Below are 13,877 nucleotides of genomic sequence, written 5' to 3'. Positions count from 1 at the left end.
CCAATTGTACTATTTCATTTTTTATAAAGTTTCTTTTTTTATTCGTATTTACTCTTATTTTTTTTACCATTTACTCTTTAAGGTGAAACCAACACAGGTGCTCAATTTTTAATTTAACAGTTCAAATTTTGGGTGAGACTTCATTTATTTTTCAATAGCCGCTTAAAGATGAAGCATGTTTGTGCAATCCTCAATTCGGGTCCAAAGTTGTGTGGCTTCTATAAGAACATTCAGTACGGCCTGTGTAATTTATCGAAAAAATCTAATATTAAGTTGTCTAGTGCGATGATTAGTAGTAGACATAAATGAGTTAGAAATATCAAATATGGGTTTAAGTACCGCACCCCCCCTTCTCTCCCTTCAAAATGATATATACATGTGTATATGTGTATGTATTGTATTCATGCATATAAAAATAAATATACATGTGTGAGAGATTGCACATATAATCACTAACCGTTGCATGCAAATATGTGTGAGAGTGCTATTCTTCCGTCACCTATAAACGCTTTGAACACTATGCTAGAGCAGTCTGTACCAACGTACAAAAGAAAAAAAAATCTGACTTTGCAGTAGCACTTGACGGGGGCAGCCCATGGTCCCGCTGCATGCAAATCGACTGAGCAAAAATTATGGTCAGTCAACTGACCCAAAAATTAAAAACAGTCACCTTGCACGTAGTCACTCCCTTATATTATAACAAACTGAGGCACCCAGCCAAACCAACAAAAATACACCAATTGAAGTTCCATATCAATTGAGCTAGCTCAAACCATCAATTAACTTGATGCTACATCACAATGATACAAATAATTCAACAGATACCTTTCAACTTGAAAAGAAAGATTCTTTTCTAGAAAACCATTGGTACTCGACCTTGACGAGTCTATCATGGCGATGAAACGACGCTCTCCACCTTGGGCACCTCGACCGGGAACCGGTGGATCTCCTCAATCCACGGGTTGCTGCCCGCTTCCTTTGATGGGTGAATGTCTTTGAGCGCGCGCCACACCGCGCTGTTACACTTGAACCCTGACCCGAAGGCGATCTGCCACGCACGGTGCCCGCGCCGGACGCGTCCCTTGGCCTCCGTGTACGCAAGCTCGTACCAGAGCGAGCTGCTGGACGTGTTCCCCCACCGGTTCAACGTCATCCTTGAAGGCTCCATGTGCCAGTCACTGAGCTCCAGGTTCTTCTCGATGGTGTCCAGCACCGCCCTGCCGCCGGCATGGATGCAGAAGTGCTCGAACGCCATCTTGAAGTCCGGAATGTAGGGCTTCATCTTGAGGCCAAAGATCTTCTTGCCGATGAGAGAGGTGAGGAAAAGGATCTGCTCGGACATGGGGAGAACGAGGGGCCCGAGCGTGGTGATGTTGGTCTTGAGGGCCTCGCCGGCGACGGCCATGAGGTCCTTGGAGAGCGCGACGCCGACCCGGCCGGCCTTGTCCTCCTCCTGGAACACGCAGCGGTAGGCGCGGTCGTCGGCGCCGTGGTGCGTCCGCACGGTGTGCACGAGCTGGTACTTTGAGCGGCGCTTGTCGGCGGCGCGGTTGCTGAGGAGGATCGCCGCGCCGCCCATGCGGAAGAGGCAGTTGGACATGAGCATGGAGCGGTCGTTGCCCCAGTACCAGTTCAGCGTGATGTTCTCCATGCTCACCACCAGCGCGTACGAGTTCCGGTGGACCTGCATGCATCCATTACAACATGGCAACTCCAATCAGAAGCAAATTAATCGGTCAACCAAAAAAACACATGCCTACTACTACTACTACTACTAGACGTCGGCATGTGCATCCGTATTCGCAACAGACAGCTATCGTCGACGAATAATTGACCCAACTCATCAACACGAGATTTATTGGACGAGCTCTTCCTGTCAGCTAGCTGCCCTCATCAATGTTACTATTAGGACAAGTAGTGGTGATCAGCTAGCTCGTCGATGGATCGATCGATCCCTGGACACGTCAACGCTCTACCTATAGCCTTAATTTAGGTGCTTAAACCACTCAAATATTGGGAAACACTGGCTGCCTGGACCATTTCGGGAGGACAAGCGAATGAAACGGAAACACTCGCTCCCGAGCTGGTGCACCAACAGTACGGGTTTCGATCAGTACACGTAGGAATGCTACTGGAGCGGTGGTTGAGTGTTAATTAATGGGATGTTATCATCTTAACAACAACGCCCAAAGCACGCATGGTGCGCAGGCCCACCAAAATAAAAAAGATTATAGTTCCTCAGGTGTGTAGTCAACAAATTAATCATGGATACAGATCTCTGTTCAGCGAGATTAAGATTCTGATTGCCACTCACTTACTACAACTGAAATTACAAATAATACCTAAGGCTGGTCATAGAGCATGCTTGAATCCAAGGGACTATTTTTAGTCTGACTAAAACTAGTCTTTTTTAGAGGCTAAAGTTCCAATCACCCCTGACTAAAGAGAGGCTAGAACTAGTCTTGAGACTAAAAAAATTTAGTCAAGGGAACCCTACTAAAATGTGGATTAGTCCTCTCTCTCCTCATTCAACTCCTCTCCTGTAGCACATGCGAGTTCTGGATTGGAGGGTTTGAAGGATAATAAATGCCCATTAACTCGATTTTAGTCTATTTAGTATTTGTATCCAAGCATGGGTGAGGCTAGCAAGTTTTAGTCCCACTATTTTTAGTCATGGGACTAAAACGTATCCAAGCACCCTCATAGTAACATAGTTGTGGTGTCATAGATGGCTTCATTTATTAGCTTGTAGACTTGTGTTCTTTTGAAAAGCGCTATTGGTACAATAACATATTATGTTATTTTTAAACACATCTCTCCTCGTTAAAGACATGCCTCATAAGTAATTTTTTTAAATGCGCTACTCCTTCCTTCCACCTATATAGGGTTCAATATGTTTTTCGAGGTTACCTTGACCATGGGTTAGCACAATGATATATGACATGCATGTTACACAAAGCATACCATTGAATTCATATGTGAAAGAAGTTTCTAATGATATACTCTTTATATTATACATTCCATATACTAATAATTTTATTATTGGTCAAAGGCTACCTCAAATACATATTAGGCCCTGTATATATATGAAAGATGGGAGTATGTTACTAGTACTAGTTAAGTTTTTTTTGTTGTTGTTGCATGGAGTACTAGTTAAGTTACTCCTACTATAACTAGCCTAAAACCAACTACTATTAATGTTCGAGGATAATCCTACGCGTATAGCAGCAGCAGCGAATGTTGACGGTGACAGCATGGGTCTACAGGACAAAAAAAGTATGAAAAGTCAAACCAAGTCAAAGTTTGCTTTCCCTTCTCAACCGCCCACTGGGTTCGATCCACGCCGTCCATCTACCCAACCATCGGCTGACGTGCGAGCACACCTGCGGTCGCTCACCCTCCCTAACCCACCGCGAAATTAACACTACGCTACGTACTCGAGGAGGAGTCTCGAGTGGTATAAAAAATTACCTGGAGCAGCTGCTTGGCGAGGTCGATGGAGATGAGCCCGGCGCTGCATCCCATGCCGCCGAGGTTGTAGCTGGCGACGTTACCGCGGAGCTTATAGTGGTTGACGACCATGGCGGAGAGCGACGGCGTCGGGTTGAAGAGGCTGCAGTTGACGACCACGACGCCGATGTCCCTGGCCCGCACCCCTGTCTTGGCGAGCAGGCTGTCGATGGCGCCGAACATAACAGCCTCCGCCTCCCGCCGCGCCTCCGCCATGCACGGGTTAGGGGGCGAGTTGAGCACCGCCGCCGGGAAGTAGGTCCCCTGCCCGAGCCCCGACCGCTCCAGGATCTTCCGCTGGAACGCCAGGTTGTCGTCGGTGAACACCCCGGCCTTGCTGGACTGCTTCATGAAGGTCTCCCGGGTGACCACGTGGTCGGGCCCGGGCTTGTAGCACGCGAAGTCTAGCAGGTACACCGCGCGCGGCCGCCGCGCGAGGTAGACCGTCGCGAGGGCCGTGGCGACGGACACGAGGGAGACAGCGAGGTGGAGGTTGGCGAGGAGGTAGGCGCGCGCTGCCGCCAGGTCGGACGGGGTGAGACGGGACGCACGGAGCGCCAACGCCGCGGCGAACGGGGCCAGCAGTACGTAGACCGCGTTGGACACCACGATGTGGTAGCCAAGCTTGAGGTGTCCCGGGCGGCAAGGTCCCTGACGCTTGCCATCGCCGCCGCCGCCGGCCGTGGTTTCTTGGGCGGCGGCGCTCATGGTGGCGTACGTACGTAGCACAGTGGGCCGGCTAGCTTGCGTGCGTGGTGGATGCGGTTGGTCGGGGTTGGGAAGTGTTTGTCCGGGATGAATGAGAGGTGGGATCAGATCGGAAGCGATATATATTGGCTGCAGTAAGCGGGAGGTGGGTGCAACCACCGGAGCTACCATTAAGACGTAGGTGGAGCGCAGGCAGGCAGCAGGGGAGGGAGAAGGAAGCGCGGGCGGGGATCGGTTTCGTGTTATTAATGTGAGACGCGCGCGCGGAAGGCAAGTTGGGCGCCTCGGGACGGCGGTCGCGTCGTGCTCGTGCACGAGTGGGTTTCGGTCGGCCGGGGTTGTGTAAATATGGTTAGGATATACTCGTAGTATATAGCAGAAATAAATGTGGTTGGGTTGGCGTTGGGGTACAGACGGAGACGCGATCGGACGCGTACTGCTTCCTACTAAGACCTCCGCGTGTGAGTTCCTTTCGGTGGGCGCGGGCCTCTTTTCTTCATTATTATGACACGACGTGCTCCCTGCATCGTTGACCTGGTATCTGAGCTCAGGGATCCCACTTTTGATCGCATACTAGTGGTTGGGGCGTGCGCCTCCTGAGAGGAAGCTGGGGCGATGCCAGATTGAATATGCCCCTTTCACTTGTTACCTATATTAAGTAGTGTTATTGAATCAGAATCAGAGAATGTGTTGAAAGAACTAGGTAATGCCAGGTAAAGGAACGACCCTTTTGGTTTTCTTTTTTATCTGGATAACACATACATGCAATTCTTGATAAATTTAATATATCGATGCATCACATGGGAAACAAACTAAAATGACATCACAGGCAACACACAACAATATAATACCGTCGACAGAAGCATCTTGCTGCATGGCAGTATAAGATACTACAATAGAAATTGCCGCACATGTCGGCCCTGGCGGCGGCGTGTCTTTGATGCCTCCCTCTGACAGTGCGGCGAGTACGAGAGGAGCACGCTCACCTCATCCACTGTCACCTCATCCGCTGTGCGCTTCATAAACAGCAGCAGAAGGGAAGTAATCTATAAAATTCTTCTTGGGCCACTAAACTATCATATCTTTTAACCACAAAAAGAAAAATGATAGTACATACTATACCTTGACTATTTTATGCTCTCAAATATGGCTAGGACCATACATAATTACCAACATAAAAATCTTAGAGTGGTCACTCTCATGATATTTGTTGCACAACACATATATGGGAATAATAGCAAAAACTTCTTGTTGCACAACACATATTTATTGCTTGAGGCAAAAAAATCGATGGTATATATGAAACATCAAGACTACATAGCTGATTTATGTGGACATCAGTATATATGGAAGTTGACAAATGTAGAGAGGGGTATTCAAGATGGGATGAGTCTCATCATCAAATTGATCTATAAGTGCATCACGGAGGACCAACCTCGCTCTTCTTGTTTAATGAGACGGAAGTTCACATTCTGAACTGCATGGACACTTGTTCAGTTCAGTGCAAGACAAAAGTCACAATCCTTTCAGCAAAAACCAATCAGAGGTAGTACACGTTATCTATCTATCTATCCTAGTTTTACCCGCACACTAAATCTATCTATCCCCTTTTTCTTTTGAGAGAATTCCATTTCCGCCTCGTCGATCGACACAGGGCCTACACGTACCACCTCGGCGTTAACCAATTCCCCGATCTCACCAGGTAGGAGGTGGTGCTGTTATTTTACATTGATCTAGAAGCCATCTTGGTTAAAAGTTGCACCTTCCATTCGCTGTGTGAGCATAATATCACTTGGTTCTTTTCTGCAACCGATTTTGAACCCACCTGATTGTCGCTAGGTGTTAGTAGGTAGAACATCATTTCAGATAGTTCCCCTTTCTTGCAACTCTTTGAATCTGGTTTGTGCGGCTTAAGAAAACAAATAAATTTAGATGGCCACATCCTAAGAATTTTTCACACATAATTAGTATATGGTAGATACTTGGAACTCTATCCAAAATACTGGAAATCAGTTGAGTCAGGTTTGCACCTTACTCTCTTCTAACGCAAAAAAAAACACTAAAATAGATCTTTGTACCTTCACTTGACAATAAACCATTATTAATACTAATAAAGCATTCTCGTCCAAAAATAGACCATTGTATTTGTAAAATACAAAGGAGCATATGTTGTACTTATGCAAGGCCTAGCTGTTATGCTGAAGCATAGTCTAATCAGACTGATGTTAGTCAGGTAACGTGCGGCAAGCTACCATCTTAATATTGTTTTGTATGTAATGTTTCACTTCCCAAACCTGGTTAAAAGAATCAACATTCGTGGCAGGGAGGGTTGATGTTGCTCTGACAAACCATCACTGGTGGAAAAAAGGCCTTTGGTCGCGGTTCGCAACTGCCATTAGTCGCGGTTGCGCAACCGCGACCGACCGGGCGCGACTAAAGGCCCCCCCCCTTTAGTCGCGGTTGCTTAAGAACCGCGACTAAAGGCCCGTCCACGTGGGCGCCAGGTGGCCGTCGGGGCGGAGGACCTTTAGTCGCGGTTCTTCTGGCCAACCGCGACTAAAGGCCGCCGCAGGTTTAGGGTTTTAGCCCCCCCCCTAAACCTCCCCCCTTAAACCTGTTTTCTGTTTAATTTGTATTGTTTTATTTCTTTTGTGCTTTATTTTAATTTTGAAGGAGTTTCATATATTCTACGGTACTACATACATGCATATGAATGTACAATTTCAAATAAATTTGAAATTAGAACCAAAAAGAATTCAAGAGGAATATACAATATATATTCAATATCATCGGATGACCATATACAATTTTGAACAAGTTTCCATACATGATTTAATGCATATAAAGTTCTACGTCCTCGTAATAGTGTTCTCCTTTAGGATGGAGGACTTCCCTGCTGAACCATCCAGCTAGTTCCTCTTGAAGTGGTCGGAAGCGAGCTTCTGGACTAAGCATCCACCGGAGGTTATTCCTCTTAGCATTGGTATCACTCGGAACCCGCTCAGAGGTGTATCTCCGGATCATCTCACAGACATAGTATCCACATAGATTGGTCTCCGGTGGCTGAATATCCCCAGCATTCTTAGCCTTTAACATTTTGAATTCTAGCTCTTTTTTGAATTCACCGACCTTTGTATCTACGAACCGTCTCCAAACCCTACGAGGCAAAGAAAATTAAATGAACAAGAGAGTTATTAATTAGTTACTTGATATTAGGAAATGAACGAAATAGGCCGATCGATATAGAGCGCAAATGAATGAAAATAATTACTTCTGCAGCATTCTTCTCATGCCGCCCCAAAGCTTTGGATCCATATTCACAGAGTCGTGGACGAGACATTCTGAGGTGTTAACTTTAATTACTAGCAGAATCCAGTGGAACCTGCGGACACGATACATGCACAGTACGTCATGCATAACTCATCGATTAGCCGGCCACATACCATGCATGGAGTAAACAAAAGAGAATGTGCTCAAGACAGAAACACTCACTCAAAATGGTAAGGAAATAGAATATCACTTTTGAGTTCCTGCTTTGTAAGAAACTGCCACAGGTCTGCCTCCACGTCGGCGGGGTAACGCTCCAACACATGTCCATTAACGATGTGTGGGTCAATGAACCCAACATCATGGATGTTCCTTACTCTGCATTCCTTAATCTTCATTCTGCATGTATAATAGCGGACACAACAATATAGTTAGGACATATATATAGTGCAGGCAATATGAACGAGATGGGGTAGAAATTAATAAATCACTTACAGAACGTAGCAACTGATGATAGATTTATCGAGCTCGCGCAGATTGAAAAGCTGGAACAATTCACTCAGTTCAATTTGTACATAGTAATGTTTGAAGTGATGCTCATGTCTAACTTCCGCATAAATATATTCTTTGGCGTTTTTATTTTTTATGTAACCCTTGTACCATTTCAGCAGACCTTTCATTTGTGGAGGTAGATCCTTTTCCTCCGCAGGCTCGACGAGAGGCCCATTCTTGACATATGTAATTACTACCTCCTTCACTGGCGCCTCATCAAGGCCTAACAGTTCACGAAGAGTAATACCTAAGTTGGCCGCTTGTTCTCTGGCACTCGTTACAGTCAATCCCTGTGCTGCCGCAGCTTGTATGATCTCGGGGGCATCAGGACAGAAGGCTTCCACTATAAGCGGGGCAATCGATTGTTTACTTTGTTCCCCGAGCTGGGCAACTTGTTTCCCGCTTTTTTTACTTTCGGCCTTCTCCCGCTCTTTGTTCTCCTTGAACATGAGTGCCTGCCTGCGAAGTTCACGTGCATAGTCGTTAGGCAGATTCTTCGCGGCTTGGGACGGTGTGCTCAAAAATGACTTAGCCCACTTCTTTTGCTCATCAGAAAATACTGGCTTGGGCTCGGGCTCTGTTTTCTTCTTGCAGTCCGCCTTCCATTTCTCCAAATCAGCAGCCGCGGCCGCGTCGACTTCCTCGGCACTACGTTCCCAAGGCCTTGTGGGGAGAGGCTTCAGTGATGGCTCCGGTACCTTTGTGGTCTTAGGTACATAAGGGTCCGGGTTAATAATCCAGGACTGCTTCTGCTTCTTTGCCGGAGGTGGATTGGGGGGCGGCGTCTGATCACCCGCCGGACGAGGACTGGGGGGCGGCGGCTGATCACCCGCCGGACGTTGTGGACTGGGGGGCGGCGTCGGCTGACGTGACGGAGGTGTAGGTGAACCGCCACCACCACCACCACCACCACCACCGCCACCGCCACCACCACCACCGTAGGGGGGTGGACTTGTTGTCCTTGGCGCCTCGCCTGGAAACTTGATAAACTTCTTTTGCCATAGAATGAAATGGCGCTTGACATCTCCAAGTCTTTTCTCCCCTTCAGGTGTAGCAATGTCAATCTCCAGGTCCTCAAACCCTTGGACTATGTCCTCCACCGTGACACGAGCATAGCCATCTTGAATGGGGTTGTTGTGGTGGAGTGCTCCAGGTAAACATGGTAAAGCACTGCCGATGGCTACCTTCATGGACATGTTCCCGATAGGATAATACAGATGACATTCTTTCATCTCCTTTATATCGTCCACGGGGTAGCGAGGAGGCTCCGATGAAGTAATTTCGACCACCAGAGGCTCCGGTGCAGTAATTTGGACCACCAGAGGCTCCGGTGGGGCCTCCGTGGAAGCCACGCTGCTTCTCCGCTGCTGGCTTCCGAGATCCGCTGGATGATCTTCATGCTGCACCCGAGCTGCATCTCTTTCGGCTACTAGTACACTCATGGTTTTCTTCATCACCTCCATTTCCGATGCCAACCGCGCCACAACATCTGCTTCCTGATCCATCTTTCTCTTACGGCTTCTGTAACCGTACGGGTCATCGTTCTGGGGGAACCCTATTTTCCACGGAATGTGCCCCATGCCTCGTACACGTCCTCCGTGTTCAGGATTCCCGAGGGCTTTTGTCAGCGCGTCGTTCTCTCTGTTGAACTTGATCTTCCCCTGTTGAGCATCCCTCATTGCGTTAATAAGGGCTTGGGTGGGTTTAATTAATTTGCCCCGGTAAACACACTCCCCTGTCTCCGGGTTCAGCGTTCCCCCATGCCCGTACCACCAGCTTTTGGCCCTTGGGTCCCATCCCTCCGTACCTGGACGGATTCCTCGCGCCCTCAGCTCGTTCTCCATCTTCTCCCACCTAGGCTCCCAAAGGCGATACCCTCCTGGCCCCATAACATGATTGTACTCCTTCTTAGCCGCATTTTCCTTATTTTTTTCGATATTTGAATGAACTGCTCCGATTTCTTTTGCTTCACAAATTCTGGCCAATCATCTTTCAGTTTCTCATATTGTCCTTTGAAATCCGGAGTCTTGTTCTGCTTGACAAAGTCATGGGCTAGATTTTGCTTGAATTTCCGGAATGCGTCGGCCATCTTATGAAGAGCGAACTGTTTGACTAGCCTCCTCCTCTCCTTGTTTTCCTCAATCTTGTTACCCTCCTCATCGAATTTGTTGTATTCCGGAGGTAGAACGAAATGTTCCATAAGCTTCTTGAAGCAATCTTTTTTTGTTCTCTTATCGACAAAAGTGAAACCATCAATTCGTGCCTTCTTTGGCTCATTCCACTCCTGGACGGTGATCGAGACGTTGTCTCTAACAATGGCTCCGCATTGGCTGACAAACTTGGTGGCGTTCTTGCGGGGCTCCAGCGGCCTGCCGGTTGCACTGTCGACAACCTCGATGGTGCATGTTTCTCCTTGTTTCATCGTCTTGGTTGCGCCACGCTTTGACGACGTACTCGATTGTTTCGACGATCCGGCCGAGGGCTAAAATAAGAAAGAGTCGCGCGCGTTAGTACACACATATTTATTCAAATCAGTTAGTTTGTATCACCAGAGGCTCAATGTATATATATACCTCGGCGCCGGAGGTGGTTGCTACTTCCATTTGAAGATCGTCGTTTATCGACGTTTGTTCGGCATCATCTTGCTGACGGCGCCCTTCATCTTCACCGTCAAGGTTCAGATAAGAAGAGATATCATCTTCTTCTTCTCCGGTCGGCACATATTGAATATCGCCGTTTATGATGCCGAACATATGTGCTTCACCGTCCGGATCATAGTTGTCCATAATCGGGTCAGCTCTATCGTCCGCCATTATGTCAGTCCTGAAAACATGTAGTAAAAACAAATTAATTAAGTGAAGAAGGGGGGCGGTGGCGGTGGCGGTGGCGAAAGGGCGGTGGCAAAAGGAGGGGGCGAGGAAGGGGTGGGAGAGGGTGTCGCGGTAGAGCGCGAGACGGGTGCTCCGTAGTCGAACTTGGGGTCGCCGGCAGTCTCGGGGTCTACCGGAAAGAAGTAACGGAGGGGGAACACAATAAATAACAGAGCAATCAAAGCATCACAAAGCGTAACCTGGCAATACGCGGTGCTAGGTGTGCCCTAACGCGGCAGTAGGTCGTACCGGCGAAAGGGGGAAACATCCGGGAAAGTATCCCCGGTGATTCGCGTTTTCGGACAGATGAACCGGAGGGGAAAGTTACGTGTTTGCTATGCTAGGGATGTGTGGCGGACGAACGGGCTGCGTATCCGGATCCGCCTCATCGTTCTGAGCAACTTTCATGTACAAAGTATTTTCATCCGAGTTACGGATTATTTTATATTAATTTTTAAAGTTTTATATCATTTTTAGAATTAACAGAATTAATTAAATTGTCTGTTAACTAATTAACCAAGTTAATTAGATTAATTAACAGATTAGTTATATTAGTTATTTAATTAGGTTTACTAAACACAATTAATTAAGTTAATTAATTTAATTAACTGATTAATTAATTAATATATTTATTTATTTATTTTCTAAATTCTCTTCTCTCCTTTTTTTAAATCGTTTCTGGGGCGTGGGCCCCAATTGTCATTGGGCCAGGGGGCCTTAACGGGCGCCGGCGCTAGCGGGCAGCGGGTACGAGCCGGGCACGAGCTCCGGCGGCCAAGGGCCGCGATGGCGCCGGCCGGAACAGGGCGGCAGGGCGGAGGGGAAGTGGCCGGTCCGGCGAGCGCGCAACCGGGACGTGCGGGAGCCGCGACGCGGCGCCGCCATGCAGAGGTGGGTGCGGAGACGGGACGGGCCGGCGGGCGCAGCGTTCGGAGGGGGCCGGGGAGACGGCCGGACGGGGCCCGATGGGGAGCTCACCAAGGAGAGGGCGGCGATGCGCGGGGAGGACCGACGAAGGAGAGGCGGGGACGGGCAGTCCGGCGCGACGGGGGCGAGGGCGACGGCGGGCGGCAGGGCGGCGGGCGGGCGGCAGGCAGGGCACGGGCGGAGGCGGGCAGGGCTTCGGCGTCGGCGTCGGCATCGGGGCAGGGCTTCGGCGTCGGTGTCGGCGTCGGGGCAGCGCTTCGGCGTCGAGAGAGAGCAGAATGGGAAGTGGCAAAACTGCTAAGTGCAGTATTTATGGACGCACCTTTAGTCGCGGTTGGAGAGGCGGACCGCGACTAAAGGTACCCTTTAGTCGCGGCCCGCACCCCAGCCGCGACTAAAGGGTGCCCTTTAGTCGCGGTCCGCCTCTCCAACCGCGACTAAAGGGTTTTGGCGCCGCCTCCGTTCCCGCGCAGAAAGACCCTTTAGTCGCGGTTGGAGAGGCGGACCGCGACTAAAGGTACCCTTTAGTCGCGGCCCGCCACCCCAACCGCGACTAAAGGTATCCTTTAGTCGCGGTCCGCCTCCCCAACCGCGACTAAAGGGCTGTGCTAGAACTGGCGCGGTGCGGTGGGATGTTTAGTCCCACCTCGCTAGCCGAGAGGCTTCGACAGTGGTTTATAAGCGCGGCTGCGCTTACCACTTCGAGCTCCTCTCAAATGCAGGCTTACGGGCCTATTCTGTCACTGTGTGCCTGTGGGCCTACTGGGCCTTCTGCGGGCCTGAATCCTGGCCCTTTAATGGGTTTCTAGTCGTATTCAGGCCGTGGTGGCCCAGTAGGTGGCATATTTTCTTTTTTTCTTCCTTTTTTCCTTTTTCCTTTTTTCTTCTGTTTTTTTCTTATGTTTTTCTTCTGTTTGTTTTTTTCTTCTGTTTTTCCTTTTTCTTCTGTTTTTTCTTCCTTTTTCTTCTGTTTTTTTCTTCTGTTTTTTCTTCCTTTTTTCCTTTTTCCTTTTTTCTTCTGTTTTTTTCTTCTGTTTTTCCTTTTTTCTTATGTTTTTCTTCTGTTTGCTTTTTTCTTCTGTTTTTTTCTTCTGTTTTTTTCTTCTGTTTTTTTCTTCCTTTTTCTTCTGTTTTTTCTTCTGTTTTTTTCTTCCTTCTTCCTTTTTCCTTTTTCTTCTGTTTTTTTCTTCTGTTTTTTTCTTCCTTTTTCTTCTGTTTTTTTCTTCTGTTTTTTTCTTCCTTTTTCCTTTTTCCTTTTTTCTTCTGTTTTTTCTTCTGTTTTTTTCTTCTGCTTTTCCTTTTTTCTTATGTTTTTCTTCTGTTTGCTTTTTTCTTCTGTTTTTTTCTTCTGTTTTTTTCTTCATTTTCAAATCTTAAAAATACAATTATATATCAAAAAAATCAGAAAAATAAAACTAATTCATTTTAAAACCCCTTGAAGGTTTGACAAAAGGTTTGATACAATAAATTATTACACATCATTTCTTCCCTTGTGTCCCTGCTTGCTTACGATTGTGCCGTATCCATGGAGCATCCTCATCATTTAACTTAATGCTTGGGTCGGTGTTCACTTTGAAGGGCGGAATTTCAGCAAACATATTATAATCTTCTGACATGTCTGTCTTGTCCTCCACTCCCACGATGTTTCTTTTCCCTGAAAGAACAATGTGGCGCTTTGGATCATCGCATGATGCACTGATCGTTTTCTTATCTTTCCGTTTCCTCGGTTTGCTACTCATGTCCTTCACATAGAAAACCTGAGCGACATCTTTCGCTAGGACGAATGGTTCGTCAAGGTAACCAAGATTGTTGAAATCCACCATTGTCATTCCGTATTGCTGGTCCACCTTTACCCCACCTCCTGTTAGCTTGAACCATTTGCACCGGAACAAAGGGACCTTAAAGGAGGGTCCATAGTCAAGTTCCCATATCTCCTCTATGTAACCATAATATGTGACCTTTTGCCCATTCTCGGTTGCTGCATCAAAGCGGACACCACTGTTTTGGTTGGTGCTCTTTTTATCTTGGGCGATCGTGTAAAAT

The 13,877-nt window shown here is 47.7% G+C and overlaps 1 protein-coding gene across 1 annotated transcript; it reads right to left on the bottom strand.

Moving 5' to 3' along the window:
- Window positions 1-671: 671 nt before the first annotated feature.
- On the bottom strand, window positions 672-4,329 carry LOC123135914 (3-ketoacyl-CoA synthase 20). Its single transcript, XM_044555158.1, has 2 exons — window positions 3,472-4,329; window positions 672-1,684 (listed from the first exon to the last, which is right to left on the bottom strand). The coding sequence occupies exons 1-2, from the start codon at window positions 4,216-4,218 to the stop codon at window positions 890-892; spliced, it is 1,542 nt and encodes a 513-aa protein (XP_044411093.1). The 5' UTR covers window positions 4,219-4,329; the 3' UTR covers window positions 672-889.
- Window positions 4,330-13,877: the final 9,548 nt, after the last annotated feature.

The sequence above is a fragment of the Triticum aestivum genome, chromosome 6B (genome assembly GCF_018294505.1).
Source record: "Triticum aestivum cultivar Chinese Spring chromosome 6B, IWGSC CS RefSeq v2.1, whole genome shotgun sequence".
Taxonomy (NCBI): domain Eukaryota; kingdom Viridiplantae; phylum Streptophyta; class Magnoliopsida; order Poales; family Poaceae; genus Triticum; species Triticum aestivum.
The sequence above is the reverse complement of the archived record's forward strand: the minus strand, read 5'-3'. Positions and strand labels throughout refer to the sequence as shown.